This window comes from Lytechinus variegatus, chromosome 7 (assembly GCF_018143015.1).
Source record: "Lytechinus variegatus isolate NC3 chromosome 7, Lvar_3.0, whole genome shotgun sequence".
In the NCBI taxonomy this organism is placed as follows: Eukaryota; Metazoa; Echinodermata; class Echinoidea; order Temnopleuroida; family Toxopneustidae; genus Lytechinus; species Lytechinus variegatus.
Genome location: NC_054746.1, coordinates 40,013,823 through 40,033,008, shown reverse-complemented (window position 1 = coordinate 40,033,008; position 19,186 = coordinate 40,013,823). Strand labels below are relative to the sequence as shown.

General features: G+C 33.6%; 1 protein-coding gene across 1 annotated transcript in view; it reads right to left on the bottom strand.

Moving 5' to 3' along the window:
* Positions 1-2,492: 2,492 nt before the first annotated feature.
* The window catches only part of LOC121419278 (FERM domain-containing protein 1-like), a 46,506-nt gene continuing 29,812 nt past the window's right edge, over positions 2,493-19,186 (bottom strand). Inside the window, exons 5-15 of the mRNA XM_041613671.1 lie at positions 18,671-18,750; positions 16,648-16,834; positions 15,987-16,142; positions 9,086-9,151; positions 8,445-8,513; positions 7,970-8,046; positions 7,567-7,664; positions 6,246-6,449; positions 5,621-5,746; positions 4,544-4,707; positions 2,493-4,159 (exon numbers count right to left, since the gene is read on the bottom strand). Coding sequence (XP_041469605.1) covers positions 3,467-4,159; positions 4,544-4,707; positions 5,621-5,746; positions 6,246-6,449; positions 7,567-7,664; positions 7,970-8,046; positions 8,445-8,513; positions 9,086-9,151; positions 15,987-16,142; positions 16,648-16,834; positions 18,671-18,750 — 1,920 coding nt within the window. The 3' untranslated portion in view covers positions 2,493-3,466. The remainder of the gene's footprint in view (positions 4,160-4,543; positions 4,708-5,620; positions 5,747-6,245; positions 6,450-7,566; positions 7,665-7,969; positions 8,047-8,444; positions 8,514-9,085; positions 9,152-15,986; positions 16,143-16,647; positions 16,835-18,670; positions 18,751-19,186) is intronic.

Here is a 19,186-nt window from a genome sequence, read left to right as displayed (position 1 = left end):
TTCAAATTCTTTTCAAATCATTATCATGAATACAGGTTTAATTTTTCCCTGGTTCATATAAATGCATAAAAAATCAGCATAGTGTTTTTTTTTTCAATGTTATCGTGTTCAAACATGAGGCAGAGTCACTTGTCATGCACCGTATGTGTCAACACTAGATTGAAAGAGTTTTATACACAGTTGCAAACTCATGACTTCACAATGCTATACTAGTTCATGAGTAAGATATCAGAACTTATCACTTCAATTGTACAAACTTGATTGGTTAATAACTATTTTGCAGTCCCCTAAAATGCCTCTGCAATATCTTACTTCATGCATCATTTACCCATAACTTTCATACATCAATGCTACCAAACTTTGTCACTGAGCTTTCTAACATCACATGTTAACATGGCCTTATGATCACTATGCACTCTTTATATCATTGATATATACTAAAAGATAGAGCCCCTTTTCTTTGAAATGTTCACAAATGCTTGTATTCATTCTATGGATGAACAAGCATAATGATGCAGCACAACTCTCATTCAAAATGTAAACATACAATTACTATTTGTTCAGGACTTTGATTTATCAGCTTCAGATTAAAAGTTGAACTACTAATTTGAGTAACACGATCACTTACATGAAGGCATATAAGACACTAAGCTCTTTTATCAAAATTAGCACCCTTATAGGAAAAAATAAATCAAATTGTAATGTTTCTTGATTTTATGAATTTGTTATCAGTTCACAGCTTTGTTACCGTTGTACATTAATTCACAGATAGGTTGGTACTTCTACCACTAACCACTGTCATAATTTTGCTGACACCCACCAAAAGTTTATTTTTTACTGGCTTTCCAGAGGAAGGCCTTGACTGACATGTTCAGATGAGAAGGCTTTAAGGCATGCTGATTTGTAGGAGGAATATTAACTTAAAATCAAATTGCACACGGCCTCATATACAATGATCAACTGTGATAGTGAGTAAAATGGTGGATTTTTCAGGAGTGAATTTTTCTCATTTTTAAAGGACATCTGTGCTCACTACGATTGTTTTTTAACAAAAATATTGTGCGATATAAATGCCATGGATCATCATCATCATCACTATAATAATCACTGTGGCCTATCCAAGTTCATTCTTAATTTTGACATTCCCTCCTTCATTAGTGATATTTTATATTTCTTTTTTTATTATCATGGTATGCAAATATCAGACTTTCTATCTTAAAAGTTATTGGAAAATACTGATATATTAACTTCCTGATTTACAGTATCATGAGATGTCTAACCATTTTTGCATGATGTAGCAAATATTGAAAGTCATCTGACAATCTTTGGACTTAGAACTTGGAAGGCCCCCTACAAATTATTGTACTGTTAAAGCATTCATGATTTTCAATACTGTCGGCCATTCTATATTTTTTGTCTGATATAACTTGTGAATAAACTACAAATGCAATTATGTATTTGTATAATTAATTTACCGGTATTTGAAAAAAAAAATAACTTTCAAAGACTGTACTTGAAAGAGAAGATTCTACCAGACTATAACATTAAAAATCTTCTTTCTTTTTGCATTCATCAATGTTCATTCTAAATACAGACTGATCAATTCATAAAACAATTATCGAATACTGATAATACATAAAACCTGTACACTCTGCATTTGAAACTTATTGACAATGGATAAAAAGCAACCACAAAAAAGAGAGAAAGCGAATAAGAGAATTGAAAAGTGATCAATTACGATTTTATATCAAACATGATTGTTTTCTTGATATTGAATTTAAAGATTGTCTTGATTGTTGAAATGCAATCATACTTCAAAGACAATGTACTACTACTTCTAATGATACTGGTACCTCTTTATTTCTGAAAAACACATGAAACTGCAATATGAAACAATATAGGAGTATCTATTACTTTCATATGGATCACCTTCTTTTATATCCTGTATGAAAATGATATTTTCAATTCAGGAAAATCAAAATTATCAAAATAAGTATGGTATACTCTATATAATCAATTTAATACAGCCTTGTAAAATTGAATTAAAATGGATATATATCAAGAAGATTTAGAGACGAGAAAAATTATATTCGATTCAATTCAGTTCAAATTCACTTGTAATTTCTCAGATATCTTTAAATCAGTAGATGACACATTGTTATGAACCATAGAAGAACAATTATTTTATTGCATGGTAAAAATAAATCACTAAAAGATAATATCAGGTTAACTGATAACAAAAACTTGTTTGTACACTTGGATTGACATTTTATTTTTGTTTAACGGAGGGGAAAATTTGCAAGGCAAGTACGCAAAAATAAAAGTATCTTAATATATAAAATATGGTGATTTTATTAAATGGATAATACAGGAGCTGCGGAATAGTTTTGAAAATGGGGGCTGAACAATAAGTGTGTGTGGGGGGGAGGAGTTGAACACGCATGAAATCACAAATTGATGGCAATTTTTACGGAGGCTTCAAGCCCCCCCCCCCCCCTCCTCGGTTCTGTGGCCCCTGTTATTCAGAAGTAGTTTATATTAAGTTCTTCCTTTATAAGAAGTCTCTTTAGCAATCTTACTTAATATTGTCAACTAAATTGTCTTCTGATTACATCACACATATATTGTGTGAATTTGACAATGTTCAGTGGTTTAATTCAAATTTTTGCCTAGAATGCTTTTCAGAATAGAATGTAGGAATAGCTTGGCCAGATAAAGTAATAAACTGTTTGAAATGGATGTACAAGAAGTATAAATGCCCACATTGATGAGATATGTTGCCTCAAATTCATTTACAGATGTATATGCAAAAAAAATACAGAATACAAAATTTTAAGAATTGTTTAACAATACAGTCAGTGAAAAAGATCAAATTGGAAAATAAATTGGAATCTAAGATTTAGTAAAAACACATAAACTGAATGACATAAACATACAACACAAAGTCACAAATGACAATACAAGATATCATACCACATAGTCAAACAAGTGTTTCAAGACACAAGAACAATTGTCATTAGAATTCTACAAAAAGAAACTCAAATTTGTGTACTAGGAAGAGTAACAAATATTGCCTGTTAGTTCAATGTTTTCTTTAAAAGTAATTATCTACAGGACTCTTCTAAGACTACTTTGAGTTGGTTAAATCTTAATTATTTTAATCTATTAATCAACATAAATGAGTTTTAAGTGATTGATATTACTTAAAATGACAAAAATAAAACAAATTAAACATAAATCAAACGAGTAGCTGAGTGACAATATGCGCAAATATCATAATACCCAAAATGTGTTTGCATTGTTTATATAAAGACAGCCTCAATTTAGGATATCCTATTGTAAATGCAGCAAGTTTGTAGAAACTTCTTACAAACCTATTAATAAAAGGTCTCTGACCTATCAATTAAAGAAGGTTCTCGGTAAATGTCATGTAGGCTTGTCCTTACTGAAAGTTCAATGACCTTCCTTAATGACTGGCAATGGGAACTTTAGCACCAGGTGAAAGATTAGGGGCAGAGTATGAGACAGATTCATCACGTTGAACTGAGTTGACACTTGCACCAAGAAGCAGCATTTGCTCACTGGCATTCATCTTGGATGGCAGCGTTTGACATTTGACCCTGCCTTCACTGGCCGAGTCAAAGCTTAACCTGACATCAAAAGGTGTACTGTCCATGAGCGTGATGTCCATATCTGCTAGATTGTTCAAGGTTGATAACGTTTGATGTTTGGAGAGGTTTCCTTGCGAGTATCCCAAGGAGCTCATTGTGTTGATCATGGAGCAGGACTTTGCATTGAGTCTCTCCACAACAGAGCTATGCATGTCTGAGTCTATTGAGCTATGACTTACAAGAGTAGTCAAGGATGTGTTCAAATCTTCATGATAGCTCTTCTCATGGACGGAGCCAGAGCCGCGACTACTAGACGTTCGACTCAAGTCGTTGCTTCCCAATGAATTGTCTTCATGAGTTGTATTGCTTTGTTCTTGTTGCATCATCAAGAGTGAGCGATCATTGCAAAGAGCACTCAGTAAAGGAGCAGTTACATCCTTGTCAGCAATTTCTGCTCTGATTTTCCTTGTGTCTATGAGTTGATGATGGTTGCTGGATCGACTGTGCTTCTTGTGATATCTCCTCTCATCTTCATCATCATCCTCTGCCTGCACAAGTATCAATAGTAAAAAAACACATCACAATTTAAGATTTATTTCAATGTTTCACTTTGTTAAGAGCACAAAATGTAGGACACTATTTGCATCAGCCATTATAAAAAACACAGCAACATGCTGCTGCACACAAATCTTTATTCTTTCTTTATCCATTCTGAATCAAGCATGCTTTTATTAAATATGGCAATTACACTTCAGAATGTAAAAAAAATGTGAGAATGAGATTCATATGATTTCACATTAATCTCATATCTAACTTATTTCCTCTTCATCTCTTTACCCTTAAGCTCCTGTCAACTTCAACAATTAATCATTTCCAATACAATTATGGAGCAACACCATCCTAGAAATTTGGTAATCTTCATCTTGCATTACCTCATCATCTGATGCCCATTCTGATTCACTAAGCATACCAGTAGCGTCTTGATATACCACCACTGGTTTACCCGGTTCACTAGAGGAAGATGAATGAGTTGCATTGTGTTCCTTGTGACTAGATGCATCAGACATAGCTGCAGAATGACGCTTTGATACACCATCTGCATCAAAACAAGTCAACAAAACATAATCATGAATGAATGTTAATTGGATGTTTATGCCCAGATTCCGTTTTCAAAATCCTTTATCATAAACAATGGAAGCGTGGTGACAACATGATTTTGATAAGCCAGTTCGTAGTTCCTTTCTGCGCATGATCAAAAGATTCTACGCATGATCAGAAGAAGGTCATTTGTACTAAAATGACATGGTGCTTTAAAATCTAATGAGATAAGCACCAACTTTGATGTCTTGATTATTCATATATTCTTTTGAATTGTCGTTTTCATTTATATCCACAAAAAACAACAATGCTTCCACGAACGACTGGTATTTCACAGTTTGCAAAGTACATTGTGCAACATGCTAAGATATGCATTCAAAGTAGGAATGCAACAAATGCCTTCATTAAGTGTTCATTTGTGTGCTATTCTAGTCACCTGGTCTATTCAATTTCTTCATCCTGCTATGTAAGGCAAGCTTACGTAATATCTTGCTTTGAAATCTGCCTATCATGATGAAAGAAATGAAAGGTCATTTGACCAAAATTGTCCATGAAGTAACTACGAACTGGTCTATTCTTGCCTTTCAACGAGAGGGTAACAAAAATTCTTATTCTGGGCTCTAGCTGCAAATTATTAATTTGGCAGTCTAAGCTACTAATCTAAGATCAATCAGTCTTGGTGCTAAATTAGATTCTGATGTTGGCAATAATCAATTCTTTCTCCCTACTTTTACATTGCTTGTTAATGTCAAAGAGGGGCTTGAGCTACAACCCAGCTTAATATCAATCATAGTCCTGTAAATGCACACAAAAATGTTAGCTAATAATATGATACAATACAAGAACAGTGTTATTATCATTAGTATAATTGTAAAGAATTATAATTTATTTTTGTAGGAGACAAGACTCACCAGAGTATAGCAGCATGTCCTCTCTTGAAGTAGAAGGTTGTAGTGTTTGGTGGGATTCGAGTTGTGGGATATGGGTCATCGTTGATGAAGGAATCTCAATTATTTTATATGGTGACATGTCATCATCTGAAAGAAAAAGATAAAACAATAAATTATCACTGCATGAAAATTATCTTGATATAACATTTTCACACAATTAATGAAACATACACAATTTCATACTATATTAATTTTCTCATGATTGCATTCTAAAATGATACTGGTATACTTATAATACAAACATATCGAATGGATTTCATTCAGCAAGTGATATTTTATTACCTCACTGTCAAGATCCACATACAAATGTCAAACTTCTCACTTTATACCAGTTAATTACTGAGTGGCACAAATCTGCATTTTCTATATCAAGTGATAGAATCTTGATATTGCCATGTAGATCAAAGGGAATGGTTTTGAGCATCAAGTGGTCTTTCATTACCTCGCTTTAAAAACCACATAAAATGTCATATTCTGATTTTTCTTTTAATACAAGGTAATATTTATTAAGTTCATCAATCTGCATGTTCTACATCAAGTGACCCTTCTTGACCTTGGTACATAGATCAAATGGAATGGTTCAAACCTTCACTCATTGTCTTCTCAACCGGTGACCTCTCATCTGATACGATACCAGAGGTTGCTACAGAGCTCACATTACTGATAACAGACATCCTTTGGTCAACCTTGGTGGTAGACATCTCACTATGAGATGTAGTTGTCATAGAGCTATCTACATCTGACCAGGAGATGTCACCACTGATGTACGATTCACGGTATCTTTTCTTCTCTGTGGGTTGAATCAAACAGAAAGATACCACGATAAGTTTACTTGTAACACTTGGTACATTCAGTAACCTCAGGGGCCACTTTTTTTTCCAAAACCATGTACAAAAACGTAAAAATTACCATGATTGTGATTTTTTGCATGGTCAGCCCCCCCCCCCCACTTTGATTTGTAAACCATTCCGTGGCCCCTGAACCTTACTAGAACACACACCTAAAAAGTTGCTATGATAGAAAGTCCTGATGGAATGTCAACTACCATGACAACAGTGAAAATTCTGTTTTTTGATTGGCTCTTCCAATGAAAGGTGATATTCAAGTAAGAGTTGCTATCATAGAAACTTTTTTATGAAATGGGGCCCTGATTTCATTTGTCTTGATGTGCGTAAGTTTTTCACCGAGTGATAGATGTGTGGAACAGTCTCCCAGAAGATGTAGTTACTGCTTGTTCAGTGATTGCTTTTAAGAATAGACTGGATAAGCATTGGGAGAAGATTGCCTATGACTTTGAGTAATTTTCGTTTCTTGTGTGTTTCCATGGAATTTTTCACTGTCTACGATACCCCTGCCACCCCTCCATGCCAACATAAGTAACGCATCTAATTTTGTCTGAAGGAGAGCAGCAATAGACATTTCTACTTTGATCGATGAACAGGCTTTGTCCTACAACATCGTTGGAGTAAACTAAACTAAACTAAACTATAGATTTTAAGAATTATATTTTAATACAAATGCATTGTATCTTCCAGGGAGCAGGACAGGGCAAATGAATTCAAGAAATATAAAATATAGAAATTCTGATTGCTGCAAAAAGTCAAGTCATACTGGGATCGATTATAAACTTGAATAAAATTAAAATCAAATGATTAAAATATCAAGAAAGATTTAAAGAGAAAGATCACTTGAAGATTAAAATTAAGTTAGTCAATATTTTCGTTCCTACTTCTATCAGCATTTTAATAAAAGAGAATGCAGAGTATAACATTGTCATTACAACATAGAAGTTGAAGGAAAATTTAAAATTAAAAAAGAAGGGAGGGAGAAAGGGGGAAACAAGGGAATGAAAGAGAAAAAAGGGGGAAGAGTTCAAAATGGTAAACCAAATTCCTGAGAGCACTTACCTGAAGCACTTTCTCTGATGCGCGCTCGATCTACCAATGACTGTGTTTGCATCTGGAATGAATGGGTCAGCTTGCATAGCCTCAATAGATGTTTGGACCTACGTAAATAAATAAAATTGAAATATTACAAATTATCTGAACAAATATGTACTTCAAACTATAATGAAATTGAACATAATATTTTAAAAAAATATAAAGTACATTCATAATAAGAAGTTATTGTTTACAGGACATTCTATCTTGGCCATTTTAAACTGATATCATTGTAAGAGAATATTTCTTTAAACATATAAACATATCTCATGGAAAATGCAGATGACAAAGTGTTTCAATTGAATTCTGAAGACCATGAGGTTTGATTTTAATAAAGGTTGAATTTAAGATTGGTGATACAATAACTTACTTTGCTTCAGTGCATGTGTAATATGTGATTTTCCTTCCATCTGATACTCCCTCCACAAGAAGCTCAAACTTCTTTTTCTGTGATAAAGAAGAATAAATACAACTCTAAAGTTGAATTTCTGAAATTTCAGGTTAGTGTTACACAACATGTCAAGAATTCTGAGATGATACCCTGAGTACACATGGACAACTTGTAGTTTGATAGTCCACTTCTTATTGGTGAATTTAGCTAGTACTCAATCAACTTTTGAAGATAAAAATCTGAAAATAGACAACATCAGCCTGTAGATTACACAAAGTAGGAACATGCAATTAGATACAAGAATATTCTAATTTATAAAACATGTACTGTAAGAAACATACAGTATGCAATAACATTTAACACCTTAAATCTGTAAAAACACATAAAATATCCCCATGGTGATAAATGAATTCTGGAATGAACTGATATTGAGAAAATGTAATGACATATTTACCTGGAATATCAATCTCTTGATGTCAACCCAAGGGTATTCACATAAAAGGTACTTTCCATCTGTAGAATCCTAAACATAAAAAAATAAACACTTTTAAATAACTTTCAATATTCAAGAAACAGAAATGGTTATACTGCTTTCCATTGGTGGTTTCCAAAGTACAGTGCATAACATGCCTGGAAGCTCTTTATAGCACAATTGGAAATTCAACGAGAAATGCTAATTCCATAAAATCTTACCACCAATTAACACCCCTAATAAAAATGATGTGGTTGATTTAAAAGGTTTATAGCTACACATTTCATTTCTTACCCAACAATGGATATAGTGTTAATTGCACTGAAATAAATAGACCTTATCCACAAAATGGTGAAGAAGAATTTCTAACATGATGGCTTACTGGAATACAGGAAATCTTGATAATTTCATGCTACATTAAGAATTATATTATGACAAGAAACAACAAATATAAAGCCACTCATAACGAGGAAGTGTTCAACCATTTTCTCGTCTTAGTTTGTATTCAACCAATACCATAAAAAGTTGATCCAAATATGATTGCAAATTCTCTTTTATTTTGTGTTGATATAATATTATACTTTCCCATATAGAGAGCTAATATATTTCATTTCATCCAATACCTCATATAAATGGATGCCTTTGGTGCACACACCAAGCCATATTGATGGAGTTTGTTCTGTCTTGGTCTGAAAGAAAAAAAAAACATGACTGTTCCATTAGTTTCCTTTGTAGCAATGTAGTACAATGATAGTCATATTCAGGAATGTATTTTGGCAACTATGAACCTATACAGCAGAAAAGTATGAAAGAAAATCTCACAATTTATGGTAAAATTCAGTATACTATACCATTCACATTCTAAATCAAATTTAAGTTCGGGCAAACAACTGTGAAAATGAATATAATGCTGTTGCTAAGTATAGTATACAGTATATGTTCAGTGTTCTGCATTGACGGTTTTGAAATATATGTTGTGTAATACTACTACAGAGAAAATGCAAAGTTTATTTGTAAAGCCTATATAGTATGCCTAGCAATTGGTACTCTTGTTGGAATGCTCCCTAGGGAGTGGAAAATGTGCATACATTGTATGCGGGCATACCAGGATGAGGATCCAATGACCAGGGTATATCTGTAAAGCATTTAGAGACGTTCCGATGTATTAAGTGCTACATAAAAGTGGATTATTATTATGGAGATTACATAGATGAGAGCCAAGTAGTCTTACAGGTCACACCCATTTGGCTCCAAGAATGCAATAAAGTTATATACACAATGCAGATTGCAACCGTTGAAGTGCCAAAAGAAAGACAAAGCCGCATGGAACAGAAAATAGGAAGTCAAGCAAACATACAAGTCATATTACATGGTTCTTCATCATCAAGAAATAGATCAATCTTAAGATTCGATTTCTAGCCACATCAACCGACACGGCATCAGACTATAATGAATCGATGCCTCACTTGAGCAGGAATCGCTCTTCTTGCGATGGTGGAGACGGGGTTTCTTGAATCTCGAGATTAATCACGAAGATGGCCGATCGGGCTAAAATCTTGAGATTGAGCAAACTTGGGATGGTGCAGCACCGCCTAAAAAGACCACTTGATCTCTTTGGTTATTCAGTGGTTTGTTTATTTTCGTTGGATTAGTCTCTGGTTAGTTGAATTTTCAGAATCAAAGTTTGGCTTTAGACATCAGTCCAAGAAGATTCAAATTAACTGAGGAACTTGAACTGATCATTAGAGAGGGGAGGAAGAGAGACTGTAGAAAAAAAGAAATATGAACACACATGGCGGATAGAGGAGGGGGGAGAGAGAAACAGAAATGAGAAGAGAGACACAGATAGACCCAGAGAGAGATATAGAAGGGGGTTTTGTGGGTTTTGAAAAATTCAGATTGCACACAGAGGTGAGTAGTCAGGGATTATTTTACTAAACACAAAGACACATCCTAAAACACAATCGAACCCTTTATAAAAAGATAACCTTCATCCAACAACAGACTAAAATTCCCTAAAAGTTTGTGGTTTTGCTTCATTAGTACTAATTTCTACTAACTTCCTATATTCATTTCTAAAGTCTCAAGTGATAGAAAGTTCAAGTGATCACAGAAGCATGGAATAAATCACAAAATCAATTTATTTTACAAGGCTATCTATAGTCAATGATAATCATGTAGACAAGAGACAGGTACCGTCTTTCAATTTTCATGAATCAAAAGATTATTTGAAAAAAAAACAATTCCAGCAAAGAGGAATTGTCTAGCCAAATCTTCAACCTTCTTCTGGGTGAAAAGTGGCAAAGTGTAAATCCTCATATTTCTTGTACACCTTCACCAAGAAAAAAATTCACAAAAAGCACTAAGTAAGTAGTTCAAATTGCAAGATTTGCAGAAGCCTGAGCAATTATAAACAGAGTATACTCATTTCAATCTTTAGAGACAGCAGCATTGATTCTCATTAGTATTGTGTCCTACAAATAAGGAGCATTCACTGAAAATTTTGGTAAACTGAAATTGTTCAAAAATATCATATCAGGAGAAAATAACATGAAACTCTTGAAACAATTTCACAAAAGCAAGAAAAGGATAGAGCAGAACTTTCCAAGAATATACAAATAATAAGAGAGAAAAAGAAGCTCTTTAAAAATATATATATAACTGCCAAAAATAACAGTTGCAGTCAAGGAGATTTAATGTCATGCTTGTAAAACAAATTTTGATTTGATTTGATTTGATTTTATTTATTTCTGCATTCAAGATAATATATGCAACATAACAATAAGGTGATACAATTCAGTTTCACAAAGTAATAAAGCAATAGTCATAATAAAGCAATGAAAAATAAATATAGACTAGAAGCAATATTCAATCGAAAAAAAAAATAACAGTTTAAATGAATGCAGGAGACCGCCATCGTGAGCGGTTAAGCTTGAAAATGATGGCGGCCTCGTAAAATGGTACATAAATTTCTTTCTTCATTGATCAAGTGGGTGCAATGCAGGTGCAGGTGCGGGTGCAGTAAAGGGCAGTTGAATAATTAACTTGGAGAGGGGGATGCATATGATTCAATGGTTTTTCTTTTAATAGTGGCTTTGAATGAGTATATTGTTGAGCATGACTTAATATTGTCTGGAAAGTTGTTCCAAATATCAGGACCATAATGTCGAATTGATTTATGAGTTATTAATAACTTAGGGTTGGTGAGATGAAGGTTTCCTGATGAGCGGGTTGGGTAGGAATGAACAGACCTGTTAAACCTAAACATATTATTAAAGGACGGAGGAAGTTGATTATTAAAGTATTTGAACATAAAGATGGCTACTTGAATTGTATTGATATCAAATATTTTTAAAGTTTTGAGTTTATGAAACAATGGGTCAGAATGAGCCAAGTAATGTGACCCTGTGCATATACGGATTGCTCTTTTTTGTAATTTAAAGATAGAATTGAGTTTAAAAGAACCACAATTTGCCCAGACGATATTACAATATGTTATATAAGGGAGGACTAACGAATTGTATAACAAGAATAAAGTACTGTCAGGAAGAGTGAATTTTAACTTGGAAATTATCCCAATACTTTTGGAAACGGACATCGTAACGTGGTGTATGTGTTGATTCCAAGTCAAAGATTCATCTATAATTATACCTAAAAGTTTAGATTGTTTTTTCTGTTCTAGAGGGGTGCCGTCAATATTAATGTAAATCGGTGTGTTAATGTTATGGGAATGGTGTCTGAAGTACATAAAATGTGTCTTTTTTGTATTAAGAGAGAGTTTATTGGCTTTGAACCAGTTTGATACTTTATCAATTTCACAATTTACGATATTGTTTAATGAATTAAGGTCTCTATGCGAATAAAATATATTGGTGTCGTCGGCAAATAAAACGAAGGATAAAATAGAGGAGGTTCTAATGATGTCGTTAATATAGAGTAAAAATAAAAGTGGGCCTAAAATGGAACCTTGAGGAACACCACATCGAACTAAAAGAGAATCAGAGTCGAAACTGTTAAAATTGACATATTGCCTTCGATTATTTAAGTAGTCTTTAAAAATGAGAGACATTGACCTCGTATTCCATAATGGTTGAGTTTGAAGAGTAAAATATCATGGTTAAGGGTGTCAAATGCTTTACTAAGATTGCAAAAAATGCCAATTACATGTTCTTTGTTTGCTATGGCATTTGTTATTTTGTCGTAAATTTGAAGTAATGCTAAATCTGTTGAGAAATTTTTTCTAAAACCATATTGATTACAATTCAGAATATTATATTTGTTAATGAATTTATAAAGTCTTGTGTAAACTATTTTTTCTAGAATTTTAGATATTGTTGGAAGTAAGGAAATGGGACGGTAGTTACTTATTTCGTGAGGGTTGTCTTTTTTAAAGATAGGATTAACTTTTGCTACTTTTAATAAATCTGGAAAAACACCTTGAGATAGGGAATTATTAAATATGTGAGTCAGAGGGCTAGCAAGAGGGTGAATTATTTGCTTAAGAAGAGACATGTTAATGCCATCACAACCAGAAGATCTAGAATTATGAAGGGAACGAACAGTATTGATTATTTCGGAGGGGTTTGTTGGGGTTAAAAGAGAGATTCTTGATTTGGATCTGAGAGGTAATCTTTAAAATGTGCGTTGGGACTATTAATTTTGTTTGCAAGCTCGGGCCAATATTGGTAAAGAAAGAATTAAATGAAATTCATCATACAAGACTAACCATGAGATATGTATTTTTGCTAAACCATTGAAACCAAGCAAAAAAAAATGATAATAACCATGTAGGCCTAAGAGCAGTGTCAAAAATAATGATTTAGGCCTACAACCGTATTCATCATTCATACAGATTTTCAAAATGCAGCCCCTTCATACATAGAGTATGTCACTCCACAAATGATTTATGCCATTTCAAGTTTTCTTTATTTTCATGATTTTCCAAACTTCTTGGAACTCATACCCCCTATCTCTAATCTTAGAAAATCCTTCACAAGCGTGCTCAGCTGTAAGGTTTCCTTCAGTGTGTATATATATATATATATACTTCCATTCTTTTCCTAAGTCTTACAATGATTGAATTCCTGGAGGTCTCCTGAAATGAAACCCAAGGTCACTTCTGTTAAAGGTTACCATGCTCTCTAGGATTTCAGGGACTAAAATCATTTTAACTCCAGGTTATTTTTCTTAGTCTTTATAGAAATATTCTGTTGAATTAAAATCTCAAGGTCATGTAGTTCTGTCTTGTCCCCCAAAATTTACTATTCAGTTTGGACAACAACAACACTGATATACAAAGTGAAAAAGTGAATAAATATGACCAAATATCATATGAACAATTAAATTCAACACTACCTGAAAATTATTGAAATTTTAAAATACATGTTTATGTCATCTCATCTTGACAAAGTTTTCATATTATTGAGAATGATAAAATATTATTACTTATTCAAGGGGTAGGAATAATCAACAATTGTTATTCAAACTACAATCCAAGTTACATTTATTTCACTGATTAATATTATACACACATACATGAAAGTAAAAAGTCCAAAACATAAGCTTATTGATATACATTACAAAGCACTTAAGTTGTTTGGGAGAGATTTCTTTCATGCTCCATTCACCTCTCCCAATAAACAACCCCAATAATATCTTGCAGTTAACCACATATCTAACCATGGACGAAGCTTCAACATTTTCGGTTTTAATGGAAATCACAAATATCAGATAACACAAGCACTTTAACATAGCACTTTCAGTGAACAATGCAGCTTTGAAAATCAATCTTCGAACTGTGAAACAAAAAATGTAAGCCTGGAGAGAGGATTTGATCTACAGGAGCCTCTAAACAAGAAGTTTGATTTACAACCGGTTCACTTTGTTCTCTGCTTGGTTCATTGCTATTGAACCAGGGTCATCATACAAGTACACTACAATCATCTGAGGGACCTACACTCTACATTCCTAGAATACTTCAATCCAATGTGTGGTCACAAACACCAACCACATGTGCTCTACCATCAAAACACATTAATTTTTCATGGTCCAAGCTACTCCTTGGACTCCACAACAACACACCTGTCACAGCTCAGGTGATTGATGTAGTTTTCTCTACTTGTTTGCGTAAACAATATTCATGCACTTGCCAAATACAAAACTCCTATTTCCCCTAATTTCATTTAAAACCCTAATTAAATCCCATTGTCATTTTTTTCCTTCATATTTACCTGTGACTAATTTCATATGTTTCGTTTAGAGAAGGTATGACCACTATGTGCTTGAGTGAACAAGCGTGTCTAGCTCCCTCGATTGAAACTCATCCATGCAGAGATAAAGCTTTACTGTACCACATATTTATGGTACAATAACGAATATTTCCAAGCTTGTTGAGGCAACTGAGCATAAATATTTCTTATTCATCTCTGCATGGCAGGTGGTTATCTGTACATTTTGTCTTTCCCTCATTTTTTCCTTCTTTCTCAACATTTTTATTCATCATTTTTGAGTTCCATAACTTGTGGGTGAAGTACACGCGAATAGATTTGATACGGCCCAGCAAATGTATGAATAGAGTAGCTGATCTCAGAACAAGGGGATCTGGTGCAATGTACTTTTTTTTTCATTGATAAGTGAATAAATGCCTTACTAGGTCTTCTTCACTTCCTTCTAATGAGTGTGTATCAGAATACCAATACAACTATGATGCATAATGCCATATACCATCATAAAGCACAATGCAGAATAGACAGTCGGCCTACTCGTATTATGATCATTGCTTTAATATTAAATGGAAATAATGGGATACATAAATGACCATCATCATTACAGACAAGAAGAAGTTTGAATGAGAGATGGCAAAGTTATGCTGAAATCATATACGAAGACAAAAAATACTTTTAAAGTTTAACTTACATTGGCTTGAAAATCATACCAATATCAGTTTGTAATCCACATCTTGCCCAATATAATGGACAAAGTCATCTTTCAACTGAACCAGAACTATTTTTCCAGATCAAAAATATATATATATACCAAAGACATGAAGAAAATAAACAATATTTCTGAATAGTTTCAACTCACTCTCTGAACAGTTTTTTCAAGGTGACTTGAATGATAAGCTACTGGAATTTGAAAACAAGCAAGAAATCAATATCATGCTTGACTTCCAAGTAAATATGTTCAACCATCATGCATCCATAGGATTTCAATGTCTATGATTCAATATAACTCAAAATAATGAAAGTACAACCAGCTGCTGCTGTGTCACTAAATATAACACATTTATCAAACTTCCATTGTTAAAATATGGTGATGTATGATGTAACAGAGCCCTCAGAATAGGATTATATGATATCAAATAAAAGGAAAAACACCTCCAAAATTTACTCAGCTTTTGTTCTCTTCAATCTCTCTACAAAGTCAGGAGACCAAGAGAGATTCTTAGTTACATTAAGTAAGAGGAAAATACAAGTTGTGAAGTCTTACAAGAAAAAGCATATGAATCCTTAGTATTGGACTTACCTTCTTGAGTCTGTAGAAGTGCATATTATGTTCTGGAGTAGTAGATGCTTCTCTAACAAATGCTTTCTGTGCAAGGGCTGGTGCTGTACCCTTCTGATCTCTATGCATTGAGGGGACATGTTTGATGATATAATTCTCTCCTCTCCTTTTTATCACCTGAAATATCACAAAATACAAAGGATTTTCAATTAACTGTTGATAAGTGTTATTCAAAGATTCCATTTTTTTTTTCAATTAAGATGTCACTGTAAAATTCAAACATTCCCAGAGAAAGACAGACATACAGGAGCATAATGGTCCTTTTGACACTCTTCAAATTGAAAAAATACTTTCACAAAAGTTATTTAATTTCTATTTTGTTATTTCTTACAATCTTGCTATTTACCAAAAATAACAAGACATTAAAGCTTGTAAATGTAAATGAATGCTTCATGTTTTATTAAACTGATAGTCTCAGCACTTCATGTCCCATGCATCACAGTTTATAGCATAAATAATAATAATAATGAATAAATCATTATTTAGTTTATAGCATGCAGACAGTGATAGAGAAAAGCTGTGAAACCCAATTCCAAATAATATACAATTCCTCTATTTCGGAGTTCCTCTATCTTCAGATAATCTCTAAACCATCTTGAATAATCCCTTACTCCCTTCTCACCCATTCTGGGAAGTAGTTTGCTGGTTCAAAGTATCTTCCAGCGTGTTCCGTTTCATCAAAGTTTCCCATGTCTGCTTGGAGAGCATAGGATGCTAGTACAAAACACGCCTCCTCACGACAAAGAACTGGAGCCTGCAGTACATTTTGTTTCAGCTGTAGATAGTAATGGTAACGTGTCACATCATCCCTATGATGGAAAGAAAGAAAGAAAGAAAGAAAGAAAGAAAAGAAAAGAAAAGAAAAACATAGAAACAATATAAATTGGTATCAATCCTCTACATAGTGATGATGATATGACTCACATTCACAATTTATTTGTTTTTATATATTTTGATATAGACCTATTAAAAGATACATACTTCTCAAGCCTTGACTTCATTGTCGTCATCACCATCATCATGTTCATACTGTTTACAACCGGTAATAAAAAAATGCATCACACAAACTTCTTTATTATAAAAAAATTTAGATGAAAGGTGTAATGCAAGTTTTTGCATTTTGCTTTTTGGAGGGAGAACACAAGGTTTACTCTTTTAAAGTTACAAACAGGCCTACATAACTTATTAAGGTTTTTTCTATGTTATAAGAAAATGTTGAATAATCCTAATGTAAAAAAAAAACTATTTGACATGACACAGAAGAATTGAGCTTTCATCATAAACACAGGGTGCTTTTTTATTCTGAGTCAATATCAGAGTCCAGGACAACATTCCTTCACATGAATATCAACGGCAACATAAACATAGGAAGCTCTTAGGAGAATGAAATACCACAATATAGGCTAGATATTAGATTGATTTAGCAAGGCTAAATTGGATATAAAGAGATTTATGTGGCTTGGAATTCATGCGCGGCACCCTTGAAAAGTAAAACTACCATGGAGTAATCAAGAGAGGAATGTTGAGAGGAAAGGGTCAAAGGTGACACATTTGGTGCCCTGCTGGAATAACCTTTCCATCAGGAAAAATATGTGGTCCCAGACCGCCTCGAAGTTCGCCAGTTCCAGGTATTCTCTGATCGGGAAATTTACCCCGATCAGAAAATACCAGGTATTTTGGTAATGTGAAAGCAAACTACGCGTAATCTCCCGAAAGAAAATACCCGCTAAATAGTAGGTACTTGGCGAAATTACGAGAACTTTTGTGGGGATTTTTCCAAGGTCGCAGGTATTTTGGCGATGTGAAAGCAAATTACGGGAACTTTTATCCCAGCGTGTCGTTGGGCGCGGCGGCGTGGGTGGCTGCTGGGCTAGTGATTTTGAATCTCCCGCCTTGCCTGCTTATCAGACCACACTGCGCATGCTCGTAACTTCGGGAACTTATCCGAAGGATGTGTTTCGGGGCGGTGTGAATGCAGGAATAATTAACGGGTATTTTTTAGCCTTAAAAAGTTCTCGTAATTTAACGGGGATTCTTGTGATCGAGGCGGTTTGAAACCGCCTAGTGTAATGTGGTGTAACATGTTCTCTGGCAAACTGAGGATTAATAATAAATGTCAGGAATACATACATTCAGAGTGACAGGGGAATTTCTAACAGTCTAGCCAAGAACTGTTTGAATTGTATGAATTATCTGTGAAGCAAATCAGACCTGACATAAGTACTTGACTGCCATGCGGTTTTTAAAATAAATCTCTCTTTAATTACCAAAAAGGTTACATTGAGGTAAAATACATGATCCTTTCATACCAGAATTGACATTTCTTCCTCCAAAAGATTGTAACTGCAGGAGAAACCACTGTAATATACTAATACATGTATATCGGTTAAAAGATGTTCACTGGAATTTTATATACTTGCACGTGTTAAAACTTTGAGGCATTCTTTTTCAAAATTCTGGTGGTGCTTTCATATGTGCAACATTAACAATTATTATACTTTGGAATTTGAGCAATGTTCTACACATAAAAGTAGTAAAAATCAATATTTAGCAAGTAGGCCTACATCTTTATGAAAAGTTCACAATAGAATACAAATTAGTGCTACGTATCAGAAAGAAGTCCACATAGTCATAGTCATACTTACTTCAATAAGGATACATGTTCCACATATAATTGCACTTTGAGGTAAAAAGAAAGAAGAGGTTTTCCAGCCTTGTCACGTCCCTGAATCATCAAAGAAATCAAATAAAAAAGATAGCTGAGAATACAACTAATCACAAACATAAATGAAATAGTAGATTGAAATATGATTAAATGTGAGACATGTTTGTAAATAAAATTTACCAAATGACTGTGGAGTAATCTCCAAAAATGGAACAACTGTAATATATGTGCTCTTGGATTATGAACAGAATTGCAAACCACTGAAAAACAGAACACTAGGCCTACTTGAATCATGAATTACCTTTAAGAACTTTGAGTACATGATTATTTAATGAACTTTGTGAAGTAAAAACAAAATCAATAGATCAAGATGTGCAAGCAATAGCAAAACAAAATAAAATCAGTAAATCATATCATTCTCCTTGTTGTGTGATCTGGCTGATGCCTGTCAATTTGCAATAATTTGAAACTTGAAAGATCTATATTTTCATTATGA